Source organism: Caretta caretta, chromosome 1 (assembly GCF_965140235.1).
Source record: "Caretta caretta isolate rCarCar2 chromosome 1, rCarCar1.hap1, whole genome shotgun sequence".
NCBI lineage: Eukaryota > Metazoa > Chordata > Testudines > Cheloniidae > Caretta > Caretta caretta.
In genome coordinates, this window is record NC_134206.1 from 211,109,449 (window position 1) to 211,135,834 (window position 26,386).

General features: G+C 42.2%; 1 protein-coding gene across 2 annotated transcripts in view; it reads right to left on the reverse strand.

The window, feature by feature from the left end:
• Positions 1-2,382: 2,382 nt before the first annotated feature.
• MIX23 (mitochondrial matrix import factor 23) overlaps positions 2,383-26,386 on the reverse strand; it is a 76,242-nt gene continuing 52,238 nt past the window's right edge. Inside the window, exons 4-6 of one of the 2 annotated variants that reach the window (XM_075119448.1) lie at positions 13,020-13,133; positions 4,500-4,601; positions 2,383-2,626 (exon numbers count right to left, since the gene is read on the reverse strand). In XM_075119448.1, coding sequence (XP_074975549.1) covers positions 2,492-2,626; positions 4,500-4,601; positions 13,020-13,133 — 351 coding nt within the window. In that variant the 3' untranslated portion in view covers positions 2,383-2,491. The remainder of the gene's footprint in view (positions 2,627-4,499; positions 4,602-13,019; positions 13,134-26,386) is intronic. The other variant, XM_075119458.1, reaches the window with a different exon arrangement.

Below are 26,386 nucleotides of genomic sequence, written 5' to 3' on the forward strand. Positions count from 1 at the left end.
AGTAAGTTATGTGTCATTCTTTAGCTACACACCAAGATGTGGATTCCAGATCAAGGGCTCAGGGTCTTGAAATAGACAGCTGCTTAGGATATAAGACAGCACATTTGAATGTGTAGGTGGCGCTGGTATCCCTGGAAGCATCAAGGAGATCGTGAATACCTCAGTGCAGTTTATATACTGGTGTATTGACGTCACTCTGAGCATCAAGTTGCACATTCACATAAGCTGCAAGTGTGTTTGCTTTGCATCACAGAAGAATGTATTTACTGCACTGATTGAGAGAATTTTTCCATCCCGCAAACGGGAAATTTACACTATAGCAACAATTCCCACACTTGTATTTGGGCATTTTGAGCTTGTATGTTAAAAGAGACATTGTCAACTTTTAATTTGTGTTTGCAGCCTTGTTGTAGCCATGTTGCTCCCAGGATATGAGAGAGACAAAGTAGGTGAAGTCATATCTTTTACTGGACCAACTTCTGTTGATAGATGGTACAAGCTTTCGAGCTAATGAGTCAAGGGAAAGAAAAAAAATCAGAGTGTCTAATCTAATTACAAGTTGGGACCGTTATTATTACGCATAAAGGTAATGCATGTCTTAGGAGGCCACTTGAAATGAAGTGGGCAATAAAGGTTAGACTGTTATGTAAAAGGAGTTTGAAGTAGGCCAAAAAGAGTTAGCAGGCAGGTGCTGTTCCAAATTGTTGTGACAAGACATGAAATTAATGTCCCTATTAAATCCATGGTCTTTAGCTTCTAGCAGCATTATAAATGTAAGTTCCCAGGCTCATCCTTTGAAGGTGTTGTGCAGGTTTCCTTTGAGAATGAGTTTTGAAAGATCGGATATGGAGTGATCGCTTTTTGAAAAATGTTTGCCTCGAGGTGATATGGTGGCTTTGTCTACTATGCTCCTGGGAGTATTCTGTGCCAGAAAATTTAAAATTCTGCACACAGTATTTTACAATTCTGCATATATTAATTATCAAAATATCACAATATAATCATGCCAGTTTCTGTCAGCAAGTATGTCCGTAACAATACAGACAAATAAAAAGATTCAGGAATTTTTTTTTGACAAATAGAATCCTTACTAAGCATATCAATACAGAACTTTAAGTACTTCATTTAAACTACAGGAACGTATTTCCCGCCCCCCTCAGGAGCAGTGCAAAGGCTTGGGGGAGTCAGGGGTAATGGATGAGCTGAGAGAAAGGGAAGGAGCCTGGGAGTGAACCTGGAGTGCTTTTAGGTGCGGGTGGGAGAAGTATGGAATAGTTTCTTTTCTGGAGGGTGGGGGGGGATTGTTACAGAGTTGGGGAGCCTTCTCCCATGCAGACCCTGACTGACCCCAAGCCTCTCCAATTCAGTCAGGCACATCTGCCCCTGTCCCTGTGTGTCTCTGCACTCCCACATTATTTGATTAAAAGAGTTATTTGGGAAAAGATTTGATAGTTTCTTTAAGTTCCTGTGTGAATTATGGTGTGGGGTCTTTTTTTAGTTCTTTCTTGTAGGTGGTGTCAGAGACTTGTCTGTTGATCTTGTTGACACAGTTATCATGATTAAGGACTACAATAGTGCCCCCTTCCTCTATGGGTTTGATCATTATCTGGTGGCTGGATTTCAGGGACTATCCCCTGGGTGGTACAGAGACTGCAGTGGACGTAATGCAGGGGTGGCCAAACTGGCTTGTGAGTCACATGTGGCTCTTTTACTGTTAAAGTGCAGCTCACAGATCCCCCACCCCCCCATTCTCCACCTACCAGAGGGGGGAAGGGGAGAGACAGGGACCTTGGGACCGCTGCCTTGCAGCAGGGAGATGGAGGCGTCTCAGGGCTTCAAGAGGAGTGGGGCTGAAACACTGGGCCCTGGCAGGCACCTCCTGTGGGGCTGAAGATTGTTGTATGCAGCTTGGAGAGTCAGTAAGTTTGGCCAGCCCTGATGTAATGCATGTCTGAGGATTTCACAGTTGATTTTTTTCCCTGAAGCAATTGATGTAATGATCCACTGGGTGCTTTTCTTCGCTGTAGGGTGTCCATTCAGATGACTTGTTTTCTTGTGACTGTCAGTGGGGATGTGGTAGGTGTGGGTGGTGTCTTTGCTGTGAAAGATTTACTTGAGGAGGAGTTGGCTGAAGAATTCTTCTAGTTCTCTACATTAGTACTCTCATTAGCAGAAAGCAGCAAACCTGGAGAAATGGGACAGTCAAGCTCATGGACTAAGCAGATGCTAATGGAAGCATTTTTTGGGGAGATGCAGTGCTGAACCATTGGTATTTGGGTAGATCCAGCACATTTCCTTGGAGGCCTTTTCTAAGTTAGCCGCAGTTATTTACTGCTGGAATCAAGACAGACCTTCTGTTACATGCAACATGGAAACACAAACTTAGTTTTCAAAATCAGATTCATTTTATTTTCATCCATGTATTGGCACTGGCGGTACGAGCTGGGAGTCTGCAGAAAGAGCAACAGAAGAGCCCATCCCAAGCATCTCATTAAAAATCGCTCAGTGGATCATTTTTGGTTTTGCCAGTCTCATAGCTGGTAAGACTGGGCCCATTGTTCTGATAAGGCAGGCTTTGGAACACCTTCAAGTGTACACACTCATCGGTGCTGTTGCTGATGGAGACCTGAAAGACAAGGAGTATGGGACAGCCATGGACTAAGCAGATTCTCATGAAGGGATGTTTTGGGGAGATGAAGTGCTGAACCTTTGAATAGCTACAAAGTAAAAATTAAATCACACACGGTATCATTCAATACCCTAAACCTGGTCTGTAGAGACTATCCCATTTCATAGCACATGTGTGAGCAGAAACAGGCTTGTGTGTCCAAATTAGGGTGTTCCTGGTGATCAGCAGAAATAGAAATTTTATCCCTGATCTCACAAGGCCAAATTCAGCCCTGCCATAAGAAGGTGTCACTTCCATTGGTTTCTCCAGGAGTTGCACCTATTTATGCCTGGCCAGAATTTAGGTCATATTCTTCATACCTCAAAGTTATCCTTCCCACTCAACCCCTTCATCTTCTGCTTTTGCACATAACCTTGGGTATCTGAGTGAAGTAAATGAGAGTTTGCTCTACAAAAAATCTGATTGAAAACGTTTGGGTTTAAGTATCAGTTTTTCCTAAGGCAAAGTCTCATTGACTTCACTCAGATCCCATGCCTAGGCTGGCAGTGAAAGAGTTAATCCTATTCACCCGAGGAAGGCCAGAGCTGTAGGCAAAGACACTGGGGGAGGGGGCAAAGAAAGCTGAATGCTGGGGTGAAGCAAGCCAACACCCTCAAAGGGGCTGGCTGAAGATTTTTCAGACAAATATTTTATTCACCAAAAAAATGCAGTTTCAAATCTACCAAAACTATTTGTGAGTTTTTGTGAATTTTGACTGTCTCTCAAATCAAAAAATATTTGTTTGGAAATGCTGACAAACTGTTGCAATATTTCCAAATTGATTATTTTTGATTTTTGGGGGGAGAGAGATTTGCAAAATGGCCAGAGGAGGAGATGGTGGTGTCCCACCTTATAACTTTTAGTCCAAGTGGTTGGGGGTACTCAGGTGGGATATGGAAGACCTGGGTTCAATATCATCCTCATTTGAGGTGCAGAAGGGAGTTGATTGGGGTCTCCTGCCTCTCAGTATAGTGCTCTAACCAGTAGGCTATGAGGTATTCAAGAGGAGGTTTCTCTGTCTCGCTTATTGAAGCTGTTCCACTGTTCCACTCCCAAACAAACACACATACTGTTTTTAAAATTGCTCAGAGGAGTTTGAGGTGTATACCACAGAATCCTCTCAGTAAGACTCCCCAAAATCCCCAGGCTGGCCGTGTGCCTACTGGGCTGATCATGGTGAAGAGGATTCTATGTCCTCTCAGGGCCTGGAGATGGCAGGATGAAAAAGCCATTGTTTTGCCCGCCTGCCCAAACAACACCTAAGGCCATCTCTAAGGGTGAGAGCTGAGAAAGCAGTTGGAGAGTCTTGAACGGAGATCGCCCTCTTGGCAATCCTAAAATTTTACAATATACAGCTGAAAGAGTTCAGAGTAGCAACCGTGTTAGTCTGTATCCGCAAAAAGAAAAGGAGGACTTGTGGCACCTTAGAGACTAACCAATTTATTTGAGCATAAGCTTTCGTGAGCTATGTGAGCTATAGCTAAGGTGAGCTGTAGCTCACGAAAGCTTATGCTCAAATAAATTTGTTAGTCTCTAAGGTGCCACAAGTCCTCCTTTTCTTTTAGCTGAAAGAGTGGGACTCATGCTTTATAAATACTAAGATCAGATTCACAAAACAAGCTGTTTATCTTTTCTATTTTTGTTGCGAAATCGCATCCAACAGGAAGTAATCCCTACCTTGATTAAAAGTCATATTGGAACCCTTTCCTGCAACGTTTGCTCACTATTTGAACATCTTGCTTTAAGGCACTCAGAATTATACCTATGTTCTTCTTCAATTAGAACACTTATGCAATGATGGAAGAAGTGGGGGATTTTGTTGAGTACTGACCTTAATGAAGTAGTTTGTTCCAGCAACCACCTGAGTTTTATATTTTATGGCTACAAAGACTGGATACGTCTTGTTCTCTCTCTCTTCCAGCTGTGGCTTCACCTGTAGAAAAAAGAAAGAGGGTTAGGTGGTGTAATGGGGTCAGCAAACCCCCTTCTCATTGTATGTCTACGGCCTCAGTTTCTTCTTCTCAGCTTGCACATAGACTGACATGCAGCACATAACATTTCCCTTCTTTGGGCCTTGCTTATTAACAAACAATTCAACTCAACTCAGATCTTGCAGCCTTATTCCCTAGGCTCCACAGTTCCTTGCAGCCAGGCTTCACCCCCCTGTGAAAACTAGGATTGCTGCCTGGCTTTACCTGAAATACCTCTCACCTGAAGCTCCTGTTTTCTGCAAACATCTCCCCCAAAACACCTGTCCATCCACTGACCTCAGAGTCTGTCTGACCCAGCTCCCTCTTAAAGGAGGCACCACCTCCAGTATGCCATCACATGATACTTGGTCACTGTGATACAGAGGCCCATTGCTGCCAACTGGAAAAAGGTTTGCTGTTCTCTACAAGCAACTCCTGTCTAGACCTGACAAACTCACTACACCTAACACACTGCTTTCATGGTATTCACCCATGAAGGTTAGCATGTGAGGTCTCTGTTGAAAACTTGTAACTTATCAAACCCATAATCAGTGTGAGATGTGTGTATGGGTGATATTTAAAGAACAATGTAACTGTATTGAAACTTATGCCTTTATGGCGGTCTTGGAGGGAAAGTGAGTGACAAGGGAATAATATGTCTCGGTTTGACGTTCAATTCAAGCGGGAGGGAGTTGTCACCCATCCTGGGCTAGCCAATTATGTATTGCATTACTCATTGTCTGCCTTGGCACCAACCCAGAAAAATCAATTGAAAAAACCATCAAAGACAAACTAAGCATTGAAACCATTTGAATGTGAAAAGGAATAATAGGACATGGCATGTTTGCTGAATAAAGACAAAAGACTGATTTGGTATATCACAGGGTGGAGAAAGATGCTCTGTATACATTGACTAAGGAGGCTCCTTCATGAGCAGGGGTGCTTCATGAAAGATTGGGTCCTGGCTCCTTGGGGCTAGTAAGTGCAGCAAAAGACTGAACTGTGGGCTAAGAATCTACATTATTAGATAGGAAAGGTAACTTAACTGTAGGCCCTAGTCTGCAGTTAATATGGAACCATCTGTTTCCATTACTCACACTTGTTTTCATTTCATCTTAAATACATTTTCTTTTGTTTTACTGGAAGTGAACTGAAGTGTTGGGTGTGTTTTACTGGAAGTGAACTGAAGTGTTGATTGTGACAGATATGACACTCACCTGCAATATCCTGGACAAAGCATATTGAATTAAGTTAGTATTATAGGAGTTCATTGAATTAAAAATGCAAACATTTATGTATGATTGAGGGATTGTACATAATTCAATGGGGGAGGGGACCACAGGAGCTGTGATCTAAGGTAAACCTGGGGTCCACTGTTCCTTTTGGAGTGGAGGAACTGGAATTTCTGTGGTGTCCAGGGATCAGGGGCTGGATACCACAAGGGGACACTTCAAAGGGACTCGGAGGCTGGGGTGCACCTATGTTCAATCTGCAGGGCAAAGGCAGGGCTCGTACAGCCCAGAGGACAGTGGCTGAGTGGTTGACAGGCTGGTTGTGTTAGGGAGCTAACACCCAGCTGGCAAAGGCAAGACTCCCTTGTGCTGGAGGCAGGTTTGGGTAGATGAGTTTATGCAGGGGAACAACTTTAAACGCCGTGGATTTTAAAAATTTATTCAGTGCCAGTACTTCAGAAATATGATGTAGAACAAGGAGTGTTTCCCCATGATAACATACATCTGAAGGGAAGGGAAGTTTGGGGCTCATCAGTGAATTGACAGTGACATTATCAATGACCTTCTCAAAGGCTAAGTACCCACTATCACAGTTCAAGGCAACTGCACCTGCAGTCCCCCCTTGTGTCCACCAAGCGGAGGCCCCCAGCTTTTCAGGCATCACCTCTCTTGGGCAAAGGTGCATGTCTCTCTCCCTCCTGGCCAGGGAGTTCAGGCTGCACAGCTTCCTAATCTACACGGTGATATCTCCAGCAAGCCACACTGCCTAAACAGGCCAGCGTTTGTGCCGCTTTCTCTCCACAGGCTCTGAACATGGAGTGCCAGCAGTGACAGGTTATCGCACAGATCTTTCTAAGCAAGCACATTTATTCTTAAGGTAAAAGCATCACACAGGAAACATTAACTCAATAAAAACGTACACATGCTAAAAAATTTACCAGAGGTCACCCAAGCTCCAACCTAGGGCTTTGGTAGGTTAAGTCTTTCCAAGCTTTCCACAAGGATTGGACAGAAGGTCCTGACCATTTGCTGGATCAGAAAAAAGGCCCCAAGTCAGTTTAAACTATTTATCTAAAAATCCTTTTAACCAGTAAATACAAGTATCTCTCCAGGTGGAGTTATAATCTGAATTAATTTGCCTCACCTCCCCACACTGTTCTTAGTTCCTAGAGGGCTATGGTTCCCCTCCCCCATTGAATTATGTACAATCCCTCAATCATACATAAATGTTTGCATTTTTAATTCATTGAACTCCTATAATACTAACTTAATTCAATATGCTTTGTCCAGGATATTGCAGGTGAGTGTCATATCTGTCACAATCAAGTGACTTTTTAAAATTTTCCCTGAGACTATTGTGATTACACTCACCTGATGGGGTCATTGGAGTGAGATCTACAACCTATCCTGAAGGACGACCCATCACTCTTACAGATCTTGGGCGACACGCCAGTCCTTGCTTACAGACAGCCCCCCGCAACCTGAAGCGAATACTCACCAGCAACCACACACCACACAACAGAACCACTAACCCAGGAACCTATCCTTGCAACAAAGCTCGTTGCCAACTGTGTCCACATATCTATTCAGGGGATACCATCATAGGGCCTAATCACATCAGCCACACTATCAGAGGCTCGTTCACCTGCACATCTACCAATGTGATATATGCCATCATGTGCCAGCAATGCCCCTCTGCCATGTACATTGGTCAAACTGGACAGTCTCTACGTAAAAGAATAAATGGACACAAATCAGATGTCAAGAATTATAACATTCAAAAACCAGTTGGAGAACACTTCAATCTCTCTGGTCACTCGATTACAGACCTAAAAGTGGCAATTCTTCAACAAAAAAACTTCAAAAACAGACTCCAACGAGAGACTGCTGAATTGGAATTAATTTGCAAACTGGATATAATTAATTTAGGCTTGAATAGAGACTGGGAGTGGATGGGTCATTACACAAAGTAAAACTATTTCCCCATGTTTCTTCCCCCCTCCTACCCCCACTGTTCCTCAGATGTTCTTGTCAACTGCTGGAAATGGCCCACCTTGATTATCACTTCCCCCGCCCCCCGCTCTCCTGCTGTTAATAGCTCACCTTACCTGATCACTCTCGTTACAGTGTGTATGGTAACACCCATTGTTTCATGTTCTCTATGTATATAAATCTCCCCACTGTATTTTCCACTGAATGCATCCGATGAAGTGAGCTGTAGCTCACGAAAGCTTATGCTCAAATAAATTGGTTAGTCTCTAAGGTGCCACAAGTCCTCCTTTTCTTTTTGGAGTGCTCTGGTACATCAGCCCTTCTCAGATTCAGATGTTCTGTGTCTCAGAGGAAAGCATTCAAGAGACTTCAGCTGTGAGGCAGCATGGACTGCAACAGCTAGTGGGTCCCAAAAACCTCTGACACCCAGCACAAAAGAAATACTAATTTACTAAGGCTGCCAGAAAAGGACAAATACCCTCGGCTCACTCAACAGCTCAGAGTTGTTCTCAGTTTATCCTTTGTGGAACAGTTCAAAAAAAAAAAAAGTTGGGGTCCTCAGGCCTCACTGTCTGAATATCTTACTCCATCCACGCAGCAGAGGTCGTTGGTCAGAGTTCAGTTCTGTGGTATGACTCATAGGGGGCCCCCCTGCCTTGCTCTTTCACACTGATGCAGCATCTTCTGCTTGAGTGTCAACTCTGGAGCAGCTGTTCCAGTGCGTCACAGGCTGCCACTCTCAACCCAAATGCTGCAATCACTACACTCCTCCCAAAATCCCAATACACCCACTCTTGATGAACTATTCTCCCAGTTCCCATGGAGCCTTTCCTTTCTGCTGCTCTCCGCAGATTCACCACACTACACCCAGGCTTCCCATTTCTTTGGAAGTGTTGAGTTAAGTGTCCCCTCAGCATCAGCTGTCCTTGTCTCAGACAAATAAACTGTCATCCTCTACCCCCACCATTCATGACCTTCCAAACCTCCAAGCACTATTTACCCATCAGTTATTTATTGAAAGGGCGCACCCCTTCAAGGGAGGTCAAGCAGCCAGCTGCCTAGTCCCCAGATGGACAGTTTGAAGCCCTTGGCTCATGCCTATTTAATAAGTAATACATTCCTGAATAAATGTATGGTTGGTTGTTGTTTCTGGACTCAGCTAGGATTAGGGCAGAAATGAAGGTATCACTCAGGGGTCAACAATGCTACAAGAAAACCTCTCCAAAATTGATAGGGCTAGGGCTTCTGGGGCTAGGTTTCACCAGGGATCTTAGGCACCCAGCTGACTAGTGCAATTCTTAGCCCTGAGTTAGGCACCCAGGTTCCCTCCGTATTGTATGGGGAGACTTAATTGCTTAAGAAAGGGATTCCCAGAAGCCAGCAGGCAGAGTGGGGAGCCATCTAAGCTGGCCAAAAGTAAAATGGAGAGAAGAGGGGCAGGGCATAGGGCCCAGATCTACAAAGGTACTTAGGCACCTGACTGACAGGCCGGAGAGAGGTGCCCATCTCTGCTTGGGATTTGTGCTTTCAGATTGCCAGATGAAAAGTGCCTTGTACCTGCTGAGGAAATCAGGGCTAAAATCCTTTTCTCTCAGAAGAGCTTTTGGCAGAGCATCATTTCCCTTTGCTGTGATTTTAATTGTCTGCTTTGGAGCCTCTTTTAGGAGCATTTGGATACTACAATGAAATCCAACATAATGACAGCATTGTAGGTGGGGAAACTGAGGCAGAGAGCACTGAAGTGACTTCCCCAAAGTCAGGCCACACAATGAGTCTGTGGCTGACACAGGAATCACATCTGTCTCATGACTACCAGTCCCAGGGCACCAACCACAATCCATTGTGCTTCATTCATTAGCTAACTGGGAACTTTGACCATTTCTTTAAAAGCATCTAGTCAAAGGCACTTCATGTATTTAAGCCAATCGGCAATGACATTTTTCTGCTGGCAGCCACTTTCCCTTTCCATAAAAGGATGCATGAAGGGTGGGGTGAGAGCCACCATGCGTCTTCTCATCAGCAGTCTGGTAGTCAGACGCTCTCTGTTGCTAAGAAATACCATGGAGTTCCCAGGTGACGCACAAATGCCAAGTACTATTCAAAATCTACCTCTCCAAGGCACACACAGATCTAAGCACAAGGTAAAAGTTTCACCTTTTAGAAAATAAAGAGCAATGAATAATTGTATGTACATGTTTAAAAGATCACTGAACAGACGAGTGCTTTAAATGAGGGGTTCTCAACCTTTTCCTTTCTGAGGCCCCCCCAGCATGCTATAAAAATTCCACAGCCCACGGTGTGCCACAACTGTTTGTCTGCATATCCAGTAGATTAAGAGCCAGGGCCAGCGGTAGGGGGTGGCAACCAGGCCAATTGCTTGGGACCCCAGGCCACAGGGGACCCTGCAAAGCTAAGTTGCTCAGGCTTCAGCTTCAGCCCCGGGTGGCAGGTGTTGGGCTTTGGCTTTCTGCCCTGGGCCCCAGCAAGTCTAATGCCAGCCCTGTCTCTGGTTTATTTAGGCAGACCCCCTGAAGCCTGCTTGCAGCCCCCCAGGTTGAGAACTGCTGCTCTAAATCATTCCAAATACATGACACTTTCCTGAAAGTAGTTCAGAAATCATACATATCTGCCCTCCAGAGGCGACACTCTGCTCTCACTTAACAGGGGAGTCAATTTTGGAACCTCAGTTGACCCGTGTGAATGAAAGCAGAATCTGACTTGAAGATTCACCTTTTGTGTCATATTTGCATCCACTGAAAACTAAGAATTGTGGCCTCATTTCTGACACATGCTGGGAGCACATTTAAACTTGGATTCTAAGATTTTTTTGGACACAGACCATCTGTTACGTTTCTACAGTGAGCATACACACAACAGCAGTAATATTTTGTAGTTCTACAGTGCCTTTCGAGGAAGAATCTCAATGTGCCTTACAAATAGGAATTAACAGTCCCCATGTGCGGAAGGGAAGTGTTATCCTCCGCTGCCCCCCTCCATTTTACAGCTGAGGAAATTGAAGCACAAAGAGGCCATGTGATTTGACCAGGGTCTCACAGTGAGTCCACAGCAGAGCCAGGCAGGCCCAGGACATTTCCCCCTCACCCCCCAGCCCAAATAACCTTCAAGGGGCCCTAAATCATTGTCAGAAAGGCCAAAGTTATAAATCACAGGAAAATACTGACTTTCTTACACTCTTAAAATCCACGATTTTCCAGGGATCCAACTAGCTTCTGGACTTCTAGAAGGTTATTTGTTTACAGGGCCCCCGAAATACCCACTCTCCTCCTCTGCCCCCCCAGTAATGGGACCCTAGAGCTAGCCCTGGCAATAGGAACAAAAGCCTGACTCCCTGGCCTGCTCTGCATTAGCAAATGGGACCTCCAATTCACTGCCGGTGCAGCTCCACGAGCCCAAGTACACAACTACCAGTGTAGGCAGAACAATGATATTTTTACTGCCCTGTCAGCCAGTTCTGTACAGATCAGGGTTTGATGACACAGTTGTAAAGACATTTAAAACCCTGTCTACACAGGTGCTTCTACCGCTGCTACTACCCGTGGAACTGTACTGGTGGTTAATTAGGCAGTGTAGACTCAGCTTCAGGTGCCCGTACTGACCACTAGAGCTTGCTGTCTTTCATATAGTTCTATCTGCAACACAGCCATAAATGACAGGTTTCAGAGGAACAGCCGTGTTAGTCTGTATTCGCAAAAAGAAAAGGAGTACTTGTGGCACCTTAGAGACTAACCAATTTATTTGAGCATGAGCTTTCGTGAGCTACAGCTCACTTCATCAGATGTTTACCGTGGAAACTGCAGCAGACTTTATATACACACAGAGAATATGAAACAATACCTCCTCCCACCCCACTGTCCTGCTGGTAATAGCTTATCTAAAATGATCAACAGGTGGGCCATTTCCAGCACAAATCCAGGTTTTCTCACCCTCCACCCCCCCCACACAAATTCACTCTCCTGCTGGTGCTAGCCCATCCAAAGTGACAACTCTTTACATAATCAAGTCGGGCTATTTCCTGCATAGATCAAGGTTTTCTCACATCCCCCCCACCCCCATACACACGTGTGTATGGGGGTGGGGGGGATGTGAGAAAACCTTGATCTATGCAGGAAATAGCCCGACTTGATTATGTAAAGAGTTGTCACTTTGGATGGGCTAGCACCAGCAGGAGAGTGAATTTGTGTGGGGGGGGTGGAGGGTGAGAAAACCTGGATTTGTGCTGGAAATGGCCCACCTGTTGATCATTTTAGATAAGCTATTACCAGCAGGACAGTGGGGTGGGAGGAGGTATTGTTTCATATTCTCTGTGTGTATATAAAGTCTGCTGCAGTTTCCACGGTAAACATCTGATGAAGTGAGCTGTAGCTCACGAAAGCTCATGCTCAAATAAATTGGTTAGTCTCTAAGGTGCCACAAGTACTCCTTTTCTTACAGCCATAAATGTCTCTAGAGCTCCCAGAAGACTGAAAAGCAGAATAGCAGAAGACTGGAAGAAAGCTAATGTGCTACTATTTAAAAAGGATAAATGGGGTAACCCAGGTAATTATAGGCCTGCCAGTCTGACACTGATCTCGGGTAAGAAATTGGAGCAGCTGATTCAGGTCTTGATTAATAATGAATTAAAGGAAATCACTATACTTAATGCCAGCCAATCAATGGGGATGTATGGAAAATAGATCCTTTCAAACGGATTTGAAATCTTTTTTGATGAGATTATAAATGTGGTTGATAAAAGGCAACACTGTTGATGTAATAGATTACTCTATGGCATTATACTTGGTGCCGCATGACATTTTGATTAAAAAGCTAGAACAATACAAAATTAACATGGCCACCTTAAATGGATTAAAAGAATGAAAAGTTCTATGCCTATGCTATACAGGAGGTCAGACTACATGGTCCCTTCTGGCATTGGCAGATACAAATCGAAGAATTTCCTGGACTGGAGTCCGTGCAGTCACTTCTTTAGCAATTTTTCCATGCCACATACTACATGCTTCTAATCAATCAAGAGGGCTTCCATTTACAATGCTTCTTGTTCGATTTTAAAGTAAATTTTAGCTTCATTCCATAATCTCTCTGGAATTTGCTTTTGTGCTACTAGTTTCTGTTTTGCATCTTTCATGGGATGCAACTCACCTGGTCAGCAATCTCTTGGATTTCTGGAGTCGCGAGTTTGGTCTCAGTTAAGCCTCCAGGCATCATAGTGGCAAATAACTTCTTAGGATGTTTGGAAACTCTGACAAACAAAATCTAGAGGAAATGTGACCAAGAATACTCAGACATCTGACATTATCTAGTCACACAGTCATGTGGTTTGTATAGGTGGAGTTTACCATTGTCAGCCTTGTGAGGGGAGAGGAGGGAAGAAAGGAACAAAACAGAATTTAAAAAATGTAATATTGTCAATAGTAAGAGAGAGAGTACTTTAAATATCATTATGTGAATAGTGCTCTGTGGACACCAGAAAAGCAGAAAATAAATAACTCCCCTACCCCTATTAATTATGGTAGTTGGTTCAGGCTGGTCTGGCAATTTCTTGACTCATCACCAGTTTCAACACCTCTAATTGGGGTGTGACTCTTTGTGCTTAGGGAAGTGATTGTGAACACTGAGCTACACCCAAATATTTCCCAATATTTGCCTTAAAATTACCACACATTCTCCCCTGGTTTCATTGCAGCAATTCCGGTTTATCCCTAAGAGTGCAAAGGCAGCACTCTTTAATTCTTTTATTTCTCTATTGTTTATTACAAAACTGAAAGGTTTTCTAACTGTTGAAAGGACAGAGGTAAGAATGCTGGCACATGCTGCCGCCTTAACCCCTTCTTTTCCTTGTGTTTTACCTTTTATCTGAAGAAATATGACCCACCCTCCAAAATGAGCATGCATGTAGATTCTTTATCAAACTCTTTACAAAACCTACGTCCATTTAGCAATTAGTCTTGTTTCTAATTTTGCACCAGGAATAAAATTTCCTTTTTCTACATTATTCCTTTCGCATTTGTCTTTAAAAACTGGCAGATAGACCCCAATGAAAGATATGCCTAATCTTTAGAACAATTTCCCTTATTCCTACTTAAAGTAATGTAGTTCTTCACAGCCTTTTGTATTTATTGAAAATTAGCACCTATTGGCTTAAATTGTATTAGAGGCTCTTAATTTTAGTACAGTGTTTGAAGGACAAATAAAATTAAAAAGTTTTCAGCAAAACATACAACACACAAAGCACCATTCATGCCTCCACACTCCACCCTGCTCTATTTCCCAAAGCAATTAAGCATACATTCAAGCCAACTTGTAGACTATTTTATAGATAAACCATTGTAAGGATACATTCAAAATAATTCTATATTATTATATAGATAAGTCACCGACACACATGCACATGTTCATACTTGTTTTTCAGCATTATTTTATACCAAAAACACGTACGTATACACAGCCTAACTTAAAAGAAATCTAAGAATGTAAAATTGGTTAATACACCCGACCGTAGACAAAATGAAGATTTCGTTTGAACTATTTATGTAAAACAGCTGATTACTTTTGAGATAAGGATGCTGCTCATCCCCTTCAACACACAACACCAAAATCCACCCATCTGTCCTCCTTCCCAAAACAATTAAGCATACATTCAAGCCATCTTGTATAGATAAACTGCTATAAGCATACACTCAAGCTAGTTTTATAGAAAAGGCGCGCACACATTTATACTTGTTTTTCAGCATTCACAGACACACACACACCCCTCTAACTTACAGTGTATGAGTACCTACATGGGGAACAAAGAGTTGACAATTGGCTCTTCAGCCTACCAGAGAAAAGGATAAAATGAGCCAATGGCTGGAAATTGAAACTAGATAAATTCAGACTGGAAATAAGGCATACATTTTTAACAATGAGTAATTTACCGTTACAACAGTTTACCAAGGATCTTGGTGGATTCTCCATCACTGGCAATTTTTAAAATCAAGATTGGATATTTTCCTAAGAGATCTGTGTTAGGATATAGATATTCAGGCCTGTCTGTAAAGGCCTGTACTTTAAGAATTTAGGTGTAATCTTACCACTTGGCTAGTTAGAGGTATAAAAGAAAGAATCAAAATCACTGTCTGCCAGTGTTAAGGTCCTTCTCTTACTGTGACAGTCTGAGGCCCTGTTCTTAGGCTAAGGCCTTTGCCTAAGCGACAGAGGCAGCCATAAGCTGGGAAGCGACCGGTCACATCCTCACATTCCAAAGTAGTCACATTGAAAGAAGGTGCTATTGGGCTGTTAGGAATACAATCCTGTCCTGATAGTGCCTATCACCTCCAGAGAAAGGGAAGTGCCTAGAAGATGTAAAAGGAAATTGAGGTTGATAGTTTTCTGTCTGGTAAGAACTCACTTATCAATAGACAGCTGGGAAACTCTTATGTCTTTATAGATGTAGTTGTGAAATCCTCACTTCTGTATTGTTTTGTCATTATAGTTCCCACTTTGCTATTGTTTATTGGCATGGTCTCTTTCTGGTTCTGTGATTGTTTCTGTCTGCTGTATAATTAATTTTGCTGGGTGTAAACTAATTAAGGTGGTGGGATATAACTGGTTAGCTAATCATGTTACAATATGTTAGGATTGGTTAGTTAAATTTCAGTAGAATGATTGGTTAAGGTATAGCTAAGAATATTACTATATAAATTAGGGGCAAACAGGAAGTAAATTGGGATTTGAAAATAAGGAAAAAGGAACTTGTATTTAAGCTTGCTGGAAGTTCACCCCAATAAACATCGAATTGTTTGCACCTTCGGACTTCGGGTATTGTTGCTTTCTGTTCATGCGAGAAGGACCAGGGAAGTGGGAGAGTGAAGGAATAAGCTCTCTAACAATCTGCTCTAGGAATTATTTTGAGGAAGTTTATGGCCTTTGTTACATAGGAGGCCAGACTAGATTATCACAGTGGTCCCTTCTAGCCTTGGAATTTATGAATTTAAAGGAAATCTAACAGTGTAAACTTGGTTAATGCACCCATTGTAGCTGATCTATAGATTATGTATTAATTAGGCCAAGTAAAGTGATTAAAAAAAATCACAATTAATCGCACTGTTAAACAATAGAATACCATTTATTTAAATAGTTTTGGATATTTTCTACATTTTCAGATATACTGATTTCAATTACCACACAGAATACAAAGTGTACAGTGCTCACTTTATATTTAATTTTATTACAAATATTTGCACAGTAAAAAACAAAAGAAATAGTATTTTTCAATTCATCTAAGTACTGTAGTGCAATCTCTTTATCATAAAAGTTGAACTTACAAGTGTTGAATTATGTACAAAAAAATAACTGCATTCAAAAATAAAACAATGTAAAACTTTAGAGCCTACAAGTCCACTCGGTCCTAGTTCTTGTTCAGCCAATTGCTCAGACAAACAAGTTTGTTTACATTTGCAGGAGATAATGCTGCCCGCTTCTTGTTTACAGTATCGCCTGAAAGTGAGAACAGGCATTCGCATGGCACTGTTGTGGCCGGCAACGCAAGATATTTATGTGCCAGATGCACTAGAGATTCATATGCCCCTTCATGCTTCCACCACCATTCCAGAGGACATGTATCCATGCTGATAACAGGTTCTGGTGGATAACCATCCAAAGCAGTGTGGACCAACACATATTCATTTTCATGCATGCATGTCAAAAGGCTGTAGCTGCAAAAGCCCAGTCACTGATCTCCTCACCTGGCTCCCTAGGACTTTCAGAGGGCGTCTCTAATTCAACCCACGCAGTTGGTCACATGCTGGACCTAATCTTCAGTCGTAAGAACATAAGAACTGCCATACTGGGTCAGATGGTCCATTTAGCCCAGTATCCTGTCTTCCAACAGTGGCCAATGCCAGGTGCCCCAGAGGGAATGAACAGAACAGTTAATCATCAAGTGATCCATCCCCTGTTGTCCATTCCCAGCTTCTGGCAAACAGAGGCTAGGGACACCATCCCTGCCCATCCTGGCTAATAGCCATTGATGGACCTATTCTCCATGAATGTATCTAGTTCTTTTTTGAACCCTGGTATAGTTTTCACCTTCACAACATCTTCTGGCAAAGAGTTCCACAGTGTGCTGTGTGAAGAAATACTTCCTTTTGTTTGTTTTAAATCTGCTGCCTATTAATTTCATTTGGTGACACCTAGTTCTTGTGTTATGAGAAGGAGTAAATAACATGTCCTTATTTACTTTCTCCATACCACTCATGATTTTATAGACCTCAATTATATCCCCCCCTTAGTCGGCTCTTTTCTAAGCTGAAAAGTCCTAATCTTTTTAATCTGTCCTCATAGGGAAGCTGTTCCATCTCCCTAATCATTTCTGTTGCCTTTTTCTGAACCTTTTCCAATTCTAATATAAATTTTTTGAGATGGGGCCACATCTGCATGCAGTATTCAAGATGTGGGTATACTATGGTTTATATAGAGGCAATATGATATTTTCTGTCTTATTATCTATCCCTTTCTTGATGATTCCCAACATTCTGTTCACTTTTTTGCCTGCCGCTGCACATTGAGTGGATGTTTTCAGAGAACTACCCACAATGACTCCAGGATCTCTTTCTTGAGTGGTAACAGCTAATTTAGACCCCATCATTTTATATGTATAGTTGGGTTTATGTTTTTCAATTACTTTGCATTTATCAACATTGAATTTCATCTGCCATTTTGTTGTGCAGTTACCCAGTTTTGTGAGATCCCTTTGTAGCTCTTCACAGTCTGCTTTGGACTTAACTCTCTTGAGTAGTTTTGTATCATCTGCAAATTTGCCACCTCACTGTTTACCCCTTTTTCCTGATCATTTATGAATATGCTGAATAGGACTGGGCCCAGAACAGACCCCTGGTGGACACCACTATTTACCTCTCTCCAGTCTGAAAACTGACCATTTATTCCTACCCTTTGTTTCCTACCTTTTAATCAGTTACTGATCTATGAGAGCACTTTCCCTCTTATTCCATGACAGCTTACTTTGCTTAAGAGCCTTTGATGAGGGACCTTGTCAAAGGCTTTCTAAAAGTCCAAGGACACTATATCCAGTGGATTCCCCCTTGTCCACCTGCTTGTTGACCCCCCTCAAAGAATTCTGATAGATTCGTGAGGCATGATTTCCCTTTACAAAAATCATGTTGATTCTTCCCCAACAAATTATGTTCATCTCTGTGTCTTACCATTCTGTTCTTTACTATATTTTCAACCAGTTTGCCCGATACTGAAGTCAGACTTACTTAGGGTGACCAGATAGCAACTGTGAAAAAAATGGGACAGGGGGTGGTGGGTAATAGGCACCTATATAAGAAAATGTCCCAAAAAATGGGACTGTCCCTATAAAAACGGGACATCTGGTCACCCTTACTGGCCTGTAATTGCCGGGATCACCTCTGGTGCCCTTTTTAAAAATTGGCATCACATTAGCTATCCTCCAGTCATTTGGTACATCCTGTCCTGAGGTGACATGAACCCAGTCAATATGGGTGTGACATTATGCCCCATATTCTTCAGAGACCTATTGTTATGATATGAATATGGCATAACTAAGATATGTTTTATGCAAGTTGGGTCATGTGAGGTATCATTGGAAAGGTTATGATTTACTGGATGTGATTATTCTATTTGAATGTATGTATCATTTCTTGCATCTGAAGAAGTGTTCTTTTACCCATGAAATCTTATGCCCAAATAAATCTGTTAGTCTTTAAGGTGCCACCGGACTCCTTGTTGTTTTTGTATCATTTCTGTATCTGAAGTTAGGAATATGGACTATGTATCAATTACAAAAGTGCTTGCATCTGGGGAACGTCCACCAGACAATAGGCAATCAGCCTGGATGGACCATTAGGAAAGACAATAGGACTTTGAAGATAGTAATCTCCCACCTTCCTGAGAATCTTCCTGGGATGCTGCTTTAACACTGCAAGGTCATGTGATCATGTCACCTGGTTCAGGATACCATCCTGAGCTGCTGGTATTTTTCCACTGGAAGGGGGTGGGCATCAGACTAGGAAACAAAAGGTTCCCAACATATGTAAATCCTATTTAAGGCTGCGGAGTGAGTTACTCTTGGTTCTTCTCCAGTGCCTCCCCACCCAAGAAGGAAGACTGCTGAAAACACCTGAAGAAACAAAGCAACTAAGGTGGGGGAGCATTAGGGAGGGTAGGGACTGAACTCAGGTGAGAAAGATCTTGCCTGTGAAAGGAATACCTGGAGGTTTCATGATTTAATGATCATTAATGATCTGGAGGATGGCGTGGATTACACCCTCAGCAAGTTTGCAGATGACACTAAACTGGGAGGAGTGGTAGATAGGCTGGAGGGTAGGGATAGGATACAGAGGGACCTAGACAAATTAGAGGATTAGGCCAAAAGAAATCTGATGAAGTTCAACAAGGATAAGTGCAGAGTCCTGCACTTAGGACGGAAGAATCCCATGCACTGCTACAGACTAGGGACCAAGTAGTAAGGCAGCAGTTCTGCAGAAAAGGACCTAGGGGTTACAGTGGACGAGAAGCTGGATATGAGTCAACAGTGTGCCCTTGTTGCCAAGAAGGCTAACAGCATTTTGGGCTGTATAGGTAGGAGCATTGCCAGCAGATAGAGGGACGTGATCGTTCCCCTCTATTCGACATTGGTGAGGCCTCATCTGGAGTACTGTGTCCAGTTTTGGGCCCCACACTGCAAGAAGGATGTGGAAAAATTGGAAAACGTCCAGCGGAGGGCAACAAAAATGATTAGGGGACTGGAACACATGACTTGTGAGGAGAGGCTGAGGGAACTGGGATTGTTTAGTCTGCAGAAGAGAAGAATGAGGGGGGATTGGATAGCTGCTTTCAACTACCTGAAAGGGGGTTCCAAAGAGGATGGATCTAAACTGCTCTCAGTGGTAGCAGATGACAGAACAAGGAGTAATGGTCTCAAATTTCAGTGGGGGAGGTTTAGGTTGGATATTAGGAAAAACTTTTTCACTAGGAGGGTGGTGAAGCACTGGAATGCGTTACGTAGGGAGATGGTGGAATCTCCTTCCTTAGAAGTTTTTAAGGTCAGGCTTGACAAAGCCCTGGCTGGGATGATTTAGTTGGGGATTGGTCCTGCTTTGATTAGGGCGTTGGACTAGATGACCTCCTGAGGTCCCTTCCAAACCTGATATTCTATGATTCTATGATTTAAGCTGCAAGCCATGCAGTTCACCTTCAAGAAACTCTGCAACATGCTTAAAACAACATTTAGGGTGAAAGTTATTATTTGCACTCAGTATTCTTTAGTATGTTAAGCTTTGTTTGTGTGCTTTGTTTTATTTGCTCAGGAATCTGCTTTGTTCTGTTTGTTGTCCCTTATAATCACTTAAAATCTACCTTTTGTAGTTAATAAACTTGTTTTTTGCTTATTCTAAAACCCAGTTTGGGCTATACATAACTGGGGGTTGGGGAAGCTGTGCATATCTTCCTCCACATTGAGGGTGGGGGGAACAAATGTCATGAGCTTACACTGTATAGATCTCTGTACAGCACAAGACAATATAATTTTGGGTTTACACTCCAGAGGGTGTGTGCACCTGAGTGCTGGGAAATCTCCAAGGTGATTCTTCCCACACAGAGCTGATTGCAGACTCTGTGTGATTCTACAGCTCGGTATGTCCCTACCTCTGTGTGCAGCAGGACAGGGTGAGGGAGCCCAGGCTAGTGGAATGGGTGGGCTTAGTGGGACCCCAGTACATCAGGTGGCACCCCAAAAGGGGGGGGTCCAACCCATCACAATGGGGATAGTTAAAATCCCCCATTATTACTGAGTTTTTTATTTTTATACCCTCTCTAATCTCCCTGAGCATTTCACAGTCACCATCCTGGTCAGGTGGTCGGTAGGATATCCCTACTACTATATTCGTATTATTCAAGCATGAAATTATTATCCCTACAGATTCAAACAGAACAGTTTGGTTCATTTAAGATTTTTACTTCATTTGACTCTACACTTTCTTTCACATATAGTGCTACTCCCCCACCAGCATGACCTGTTCTGTCCTTCCAATATCATAGAATCATAGAAGATCAGGGTTGGAAGGGACCTCAGGAGGTCATCTAGTCCAACCCCTTGCTCAAAGCAGGACCAATCCCCAATTTTTTCCCCAGATCCCTAAATAGCCCCCTCAAGAATTGAACTCACAACCCTGGGTTTAGCAGGCCAATGCTCAAACCACTGAGCTATCCCTCCCCCGTTTTGTATCCTGGTGTTACTGTGTCCCATTGGTTATCCTAATTCCACCAAGTTTCTGTGATGCCTATTATATCAATGTCCTCATTTAATATGAGTCACTCTAGGGTGGGTTGGTTTTTTTTGTTTTGTTTTGTTTTGTTTTTACGCTTTAAAATTTGTTTTAAATTTTAGGTATTTTTCCACAGATAATGTTACAATTTCAAGGTCTCATATCATTCAGTCTACCAGAGGTAAAAAACAGTGCTTTATATCTTTGTAAAGGTGGTGGTTGTGATGTTGGCAGGCTTAGGCACAAGCTCATGCCAAGGCTCCAGGCGCCACTGAACACTTACAAGTGTATAGCTGGAAACCAGTCATACTTACCTGTGATTTTACAGACCTTTATCGTATCCCCCCTCAGTCATCTCTTTCCTAAGATGAACAGTTCTAATCTTTTTAGTCTCTCCTCATATGTAAGTCACTCCATATCCTTGAGATCTTTGTTGTCCTCCTCTGAATCTTTGCCCGTTCCACCATATCCTTTTTGAGATGGGGCAATCAGAACTGGACACAGTATGCAAGGTATGGGTACATCATGGATTTTATATAGTGACATTGTGATATTTTCTATCTATCCCTTTCCTAATAATTCCTAACATTCTGTTCGTCATTTTGTCCACAGCTGGCACACTGAGGTGAAGTTTTCAGAGAACTATCCATGGTGACGCCAAGACCTCTCTTGAGTTGTAATAGCTAATTTAGACCCCATCATTACATATGTGTAGTTCAGATTATGTTTTCCAATGGGCACTACTTTGCACTTATCAATGCTGAATTTCATCTGCCATATTGTTGCCCAGTCACCCAGTTTTGTGAGATCCCTTTGTAGCTCTTCGCAGTCAGTTTTGGGCTTAGCTATCTTGAACATTTTTGTATTATCTGCAAACTTTGCCACTTCTCTGTTTACTCCCTTTTCCAGATCATTAATAAATATGTTGAACAGCACAGACAAGGATGTCTTCTTGCCGGGGGGATTTTCAGCAGTCTGGTGGCCTGCATGACAGTGGTCTCCAGGGCTTAGGGATGGTAAGGGAAGGCACCATCACAGAAGGAATCTTCAGCGCAAGGGTGAAGGAGTAGTGATATTTAGCAAGTCTGGGCTGTTTGTGTGGCGTATACTCAGTGTTTTGAGTGTAGGCCAGGTGTAGGTAGCTCCTGTTTGTTATTCCCGACCTAAACCCAGTTTTTGCCCTAGCAAAGAGAAGGTGTTAACATTTGCAAACAGCACATGAGCACTGTGGACAGAAAGAGTTCTGCAGCATGACATCCCTGACCGGGGCGGTGAACCAGAATCCGGCGCAACAGATGTTGTAGCCAACCTGCTAATGCAAAGCATCTGTCTGAGACTGACTAGCTGCCCTGTATCCCAACAATGTCAATAAAAGCTGCATTTCCCCCATCTTTTACTATCCAATCTTTTTTCCCTCTTTATGGGTCTGTTTTGTCAAAAGCAGGAAAGTGACTATGATTCCCAACTCAAGCTGAAACACAGAACTAATCCTTTCTTCCCTACCAAGGAAAGCTGTTTGGCACAATAAAATACTAATAGTCAACCTTTCTAAAAAGACTTTGATGGGTTTTGACTAAGTTTGTGTTGCATAACTCAATTTCAGTGGGTTTTGCCTTGCTTTGATTCCTTTCCTTTCTTATGTTTCAATTAATAAATTGTCATGAGTTTCCTAATGTGTTTGCCATGGTACTAAGAAGGCTGAAATCTCTCTATATAACAAACCCTGAGCCTTGTTTAAAACTGTTTAATGCTGGACAGGTTTAGGGTCATGTTAACACCTTTGACTCTTTGGGCTTCTTTATTCCACCTAAATGAATACAACAGTCTCTACCTTCCCTGGGGCTGGGGTCACTGCTGTTACATTCCATCCTCCTGGCCGCCAAGTGAGCGGTGCCCCCTCCAGCTCCCAGCCAGACCGATCACAGTCTTCAAATACGTTAAGGGCTGTTACAAAGAGGACGGTGATCAGTTGTTCTCCATGTCCACTGAAGGCAGAACAGGAAGTAATGAATTTAATCTGCAGCAGGGGAGATTGAGGTTAGATATATGAAAAAAACTTTCTAAATAGAAAGGTAGTTAAACTCTGGAATAGGCTTCCAAGGGAAGCTGTGGAATCCCCAATCACTGGAGGTTTTCAAAAACAGAGCGGACAAGCATTTGTCAGGGATGGTCTAGATTTACTTGGTCTTGCCTCAATGCAGGGACTGGACTTGATGACTTCTCGAGATCTCTTCCACCCCAACAAGTCTGTGATTCCACGTAGATTAATCCTACCCCTATATTTGTTTGTAGTACACCATCTGTGTTCATGACTTATACATGTGTTGCTCAAGCACTTGTCACACTTACTCCACAAGAGCTTCCAATCAGCCCTTTTAGAATTCCCAGTAGGAGTTCCTCTAGTCGTGTCTTCAATATCATCCTTTCCTTGGTTCATACTAAGTACAGGGAAACAACCACTTCCCATTCCCTCTTCCTTGTAAATTTCCCAGCTACATTTACTAGCTATACTTGTTGCAATTCCCAGCTCCAAACAGGAAAAGGAAACAGTAACTGAGTTAAACCTAACTGGTGTTCCATTACTTAGTATTATCAGATGGTGCTCATCAATAAACTTTTCCAAACATTTGCCATTGTGATCAGATTTCCCACTTCCCCATAATTCATTATGGCTATTCAAATCTCCACATATAATACATGGACCCTTTACATCTCTAATTAGCTCTTTTAATTCCAAGATCTCCAAATCTTTACAGGGGTTGTAAACATTATAGATCCTTAAAGAGGTACTTTTATTCTGCTTTGGAATTTCAATAGCACTATACTCAAAACTTAGTTTCTTTACATTCATTTCAATATAACACAGATTTTCCCATATAAATGTACACACTCCCCGTTCATATTTCTCTATCCTATCTGACTGTACCATATCCTGGGACTTTAAGAGACAGCTATTCCATTAACCATGTTTCCTGTATACAGATAACATCAGGTTTGTCCTCCGTTCCAGAAATAGTCTTTTTTAGTTCCTGACCATGGTTTACTGGGCTTTGCACATTCCAACAACAACAACAAAAAGTTAGTACCATATTAGTTAAACCACAGTACTGTCCTCACTCAAAAATGCATGAATGTGCTCTATTGCAAAATTACTAGCATGCACATAATTTTCCGCTGCTTTTATTACAATTAGGGCTGTCGATTAATCCCAGTTAACTCACACAATTAACTCAAAAAAGTTAATCACACTTTTAATCGCACTGTTAAACAAAAGAATACCAGTTGAAATTTATTATTTCAACTGGTATTTATTATTTATTGTGGATGTTTTTCTACATTTTCAAATATATGGATTTCAATTACAACACAGAACATATTGTGTGTACAGAAGTGTGCGGTTCTCACTTTATATTATTTTTATTACAAATATTTGCAGTGTAAAATGGTAACAAAAGAAATAGTATTTTTCAATTCACCTTATACAAGTACGGTAGTGCAATTTCTTTATCATGAAAGTACAACTTACAAATGTAGATTTTGTTTGTTTGTTACATAACTGCACTCAAAAACAAAACAATGCACAACTTTAGAGCCAACAAGTCCACTAAGTCCTACTTCTTATTCAGCCAATTGCTCAGACAAACAAGTTTGTTTACATTTATGGGAGATAATACCACCTGCTTATTATTTACAATGTCACCTGAACATGAGAACAGGTGTTCACATGGCATTTTTGTAGCTGGCATTGCAAGGTGTTTACGTGCCAGATATGCTAAACATTTATATGCCCTTCATGCTTCGACCACCATTCCAGAGGACATGCTTCCATGCTGATGATGCTCGTTTAAAAAATATATGCGCTAATTAAATTTGTGACTGAACTTCTTGGAGGAGAATTGCATGTCTCCTTCTGTTTTACCCGCATTCTGCCATATATTTCATGTTATAGCAGTCTTGGATGATGACCCAACACATGTTGTTCATTTTAAGAACACTTTCAGTGCAGATTTGACAAAACACAAAGAAGGTATCAATGTGAGATTTCTAAAGATAGCTACAGCACTCGACCAAAGAATCTGAAGTGTCTTCCAAAATTTGAGAGGGACAAGGTGCAGAACACAGTTTCAGAAGAGTTAAAAGAGCAACACTCCGATGTGGAAACTACAGAACTCGAACCACCAAAAAAGAAAATAAACCTTCTGCTGGTGACATCTGACTCAGATAATGAAAATGAACATGCATTGGTCCACACCGCTTTGGATCGTTACTGAACGGAACCCATCATCAGCATGGAAACATGTCCTCTGGAATGGTGGTTGAAATATCAAGGGACATATGAATCTTTAGTGCATCTGGCACATAAATATCTTGCGACATCGGCTACAACAGTGCCATGCAAATGCCTGTTTTTACTTTCAGGTGACATTGTAACAAGAAGTGGGCAGCATTATCTCCTGCAAACATAAACAAACTTGTTTGAGCGATTGGCTGAACAAGAAGCAGGACTGAGTGGATTTGTAGGCTCTAAAGTTTTACACTGTTTTATTTTTGAGTTCAGTTGTTTTTTGTACATAATTCAACATTTGTAAGTTCAATTTTCATGATAAAGAATTGCACTACAATACTTGTATTAGGTGAATTGAAAAATACTATTTCTTTTGCTTTTTTTATAGTGCAAATATTTGTAATAAAAAATAATATAAAGTGAGCACTGTACATATTCTGTGTTGTAACTGAAATCAATATATTTGAAAATGTAGAAAATATCCAAAACTATTGCCTCTGTCTTCACGAACAAGGTCAGCTCCCAGACTACTGCACTGGGCAGCACAGCATGGGGAGGAGGTGACCAGCCCTCTGTGGAGAAAGAAGTGGTTTGGGACTATTTAGAAAAGCTGGACAAGCACAAGTCCATGGGGCCGGATGCGCTGCATCTGAGAGTGCTAAAGGAGTTGGCGGATGTGATTGCAGAGCCATTGGCCATTATCTTTGAAAACTCATGGCGATCGGGCGAAGTTCCGGACGACTGGAAAAAGGCTAATGTAGCGCCCATCTTTAAAAAAGGGAAGAAGGAGGATCCTAGGAACTACAGGCCAGTCAGTCTCACCTCAGTCCCTGGAAAAATCATGGAGCAGGTCCTCAAGGAATCAATTCTGAAGCACTTAGAGGAGAGGAAAGTGATCAGGAACAGTCAGATTAGATTCACCAAGGGCAAGTCAT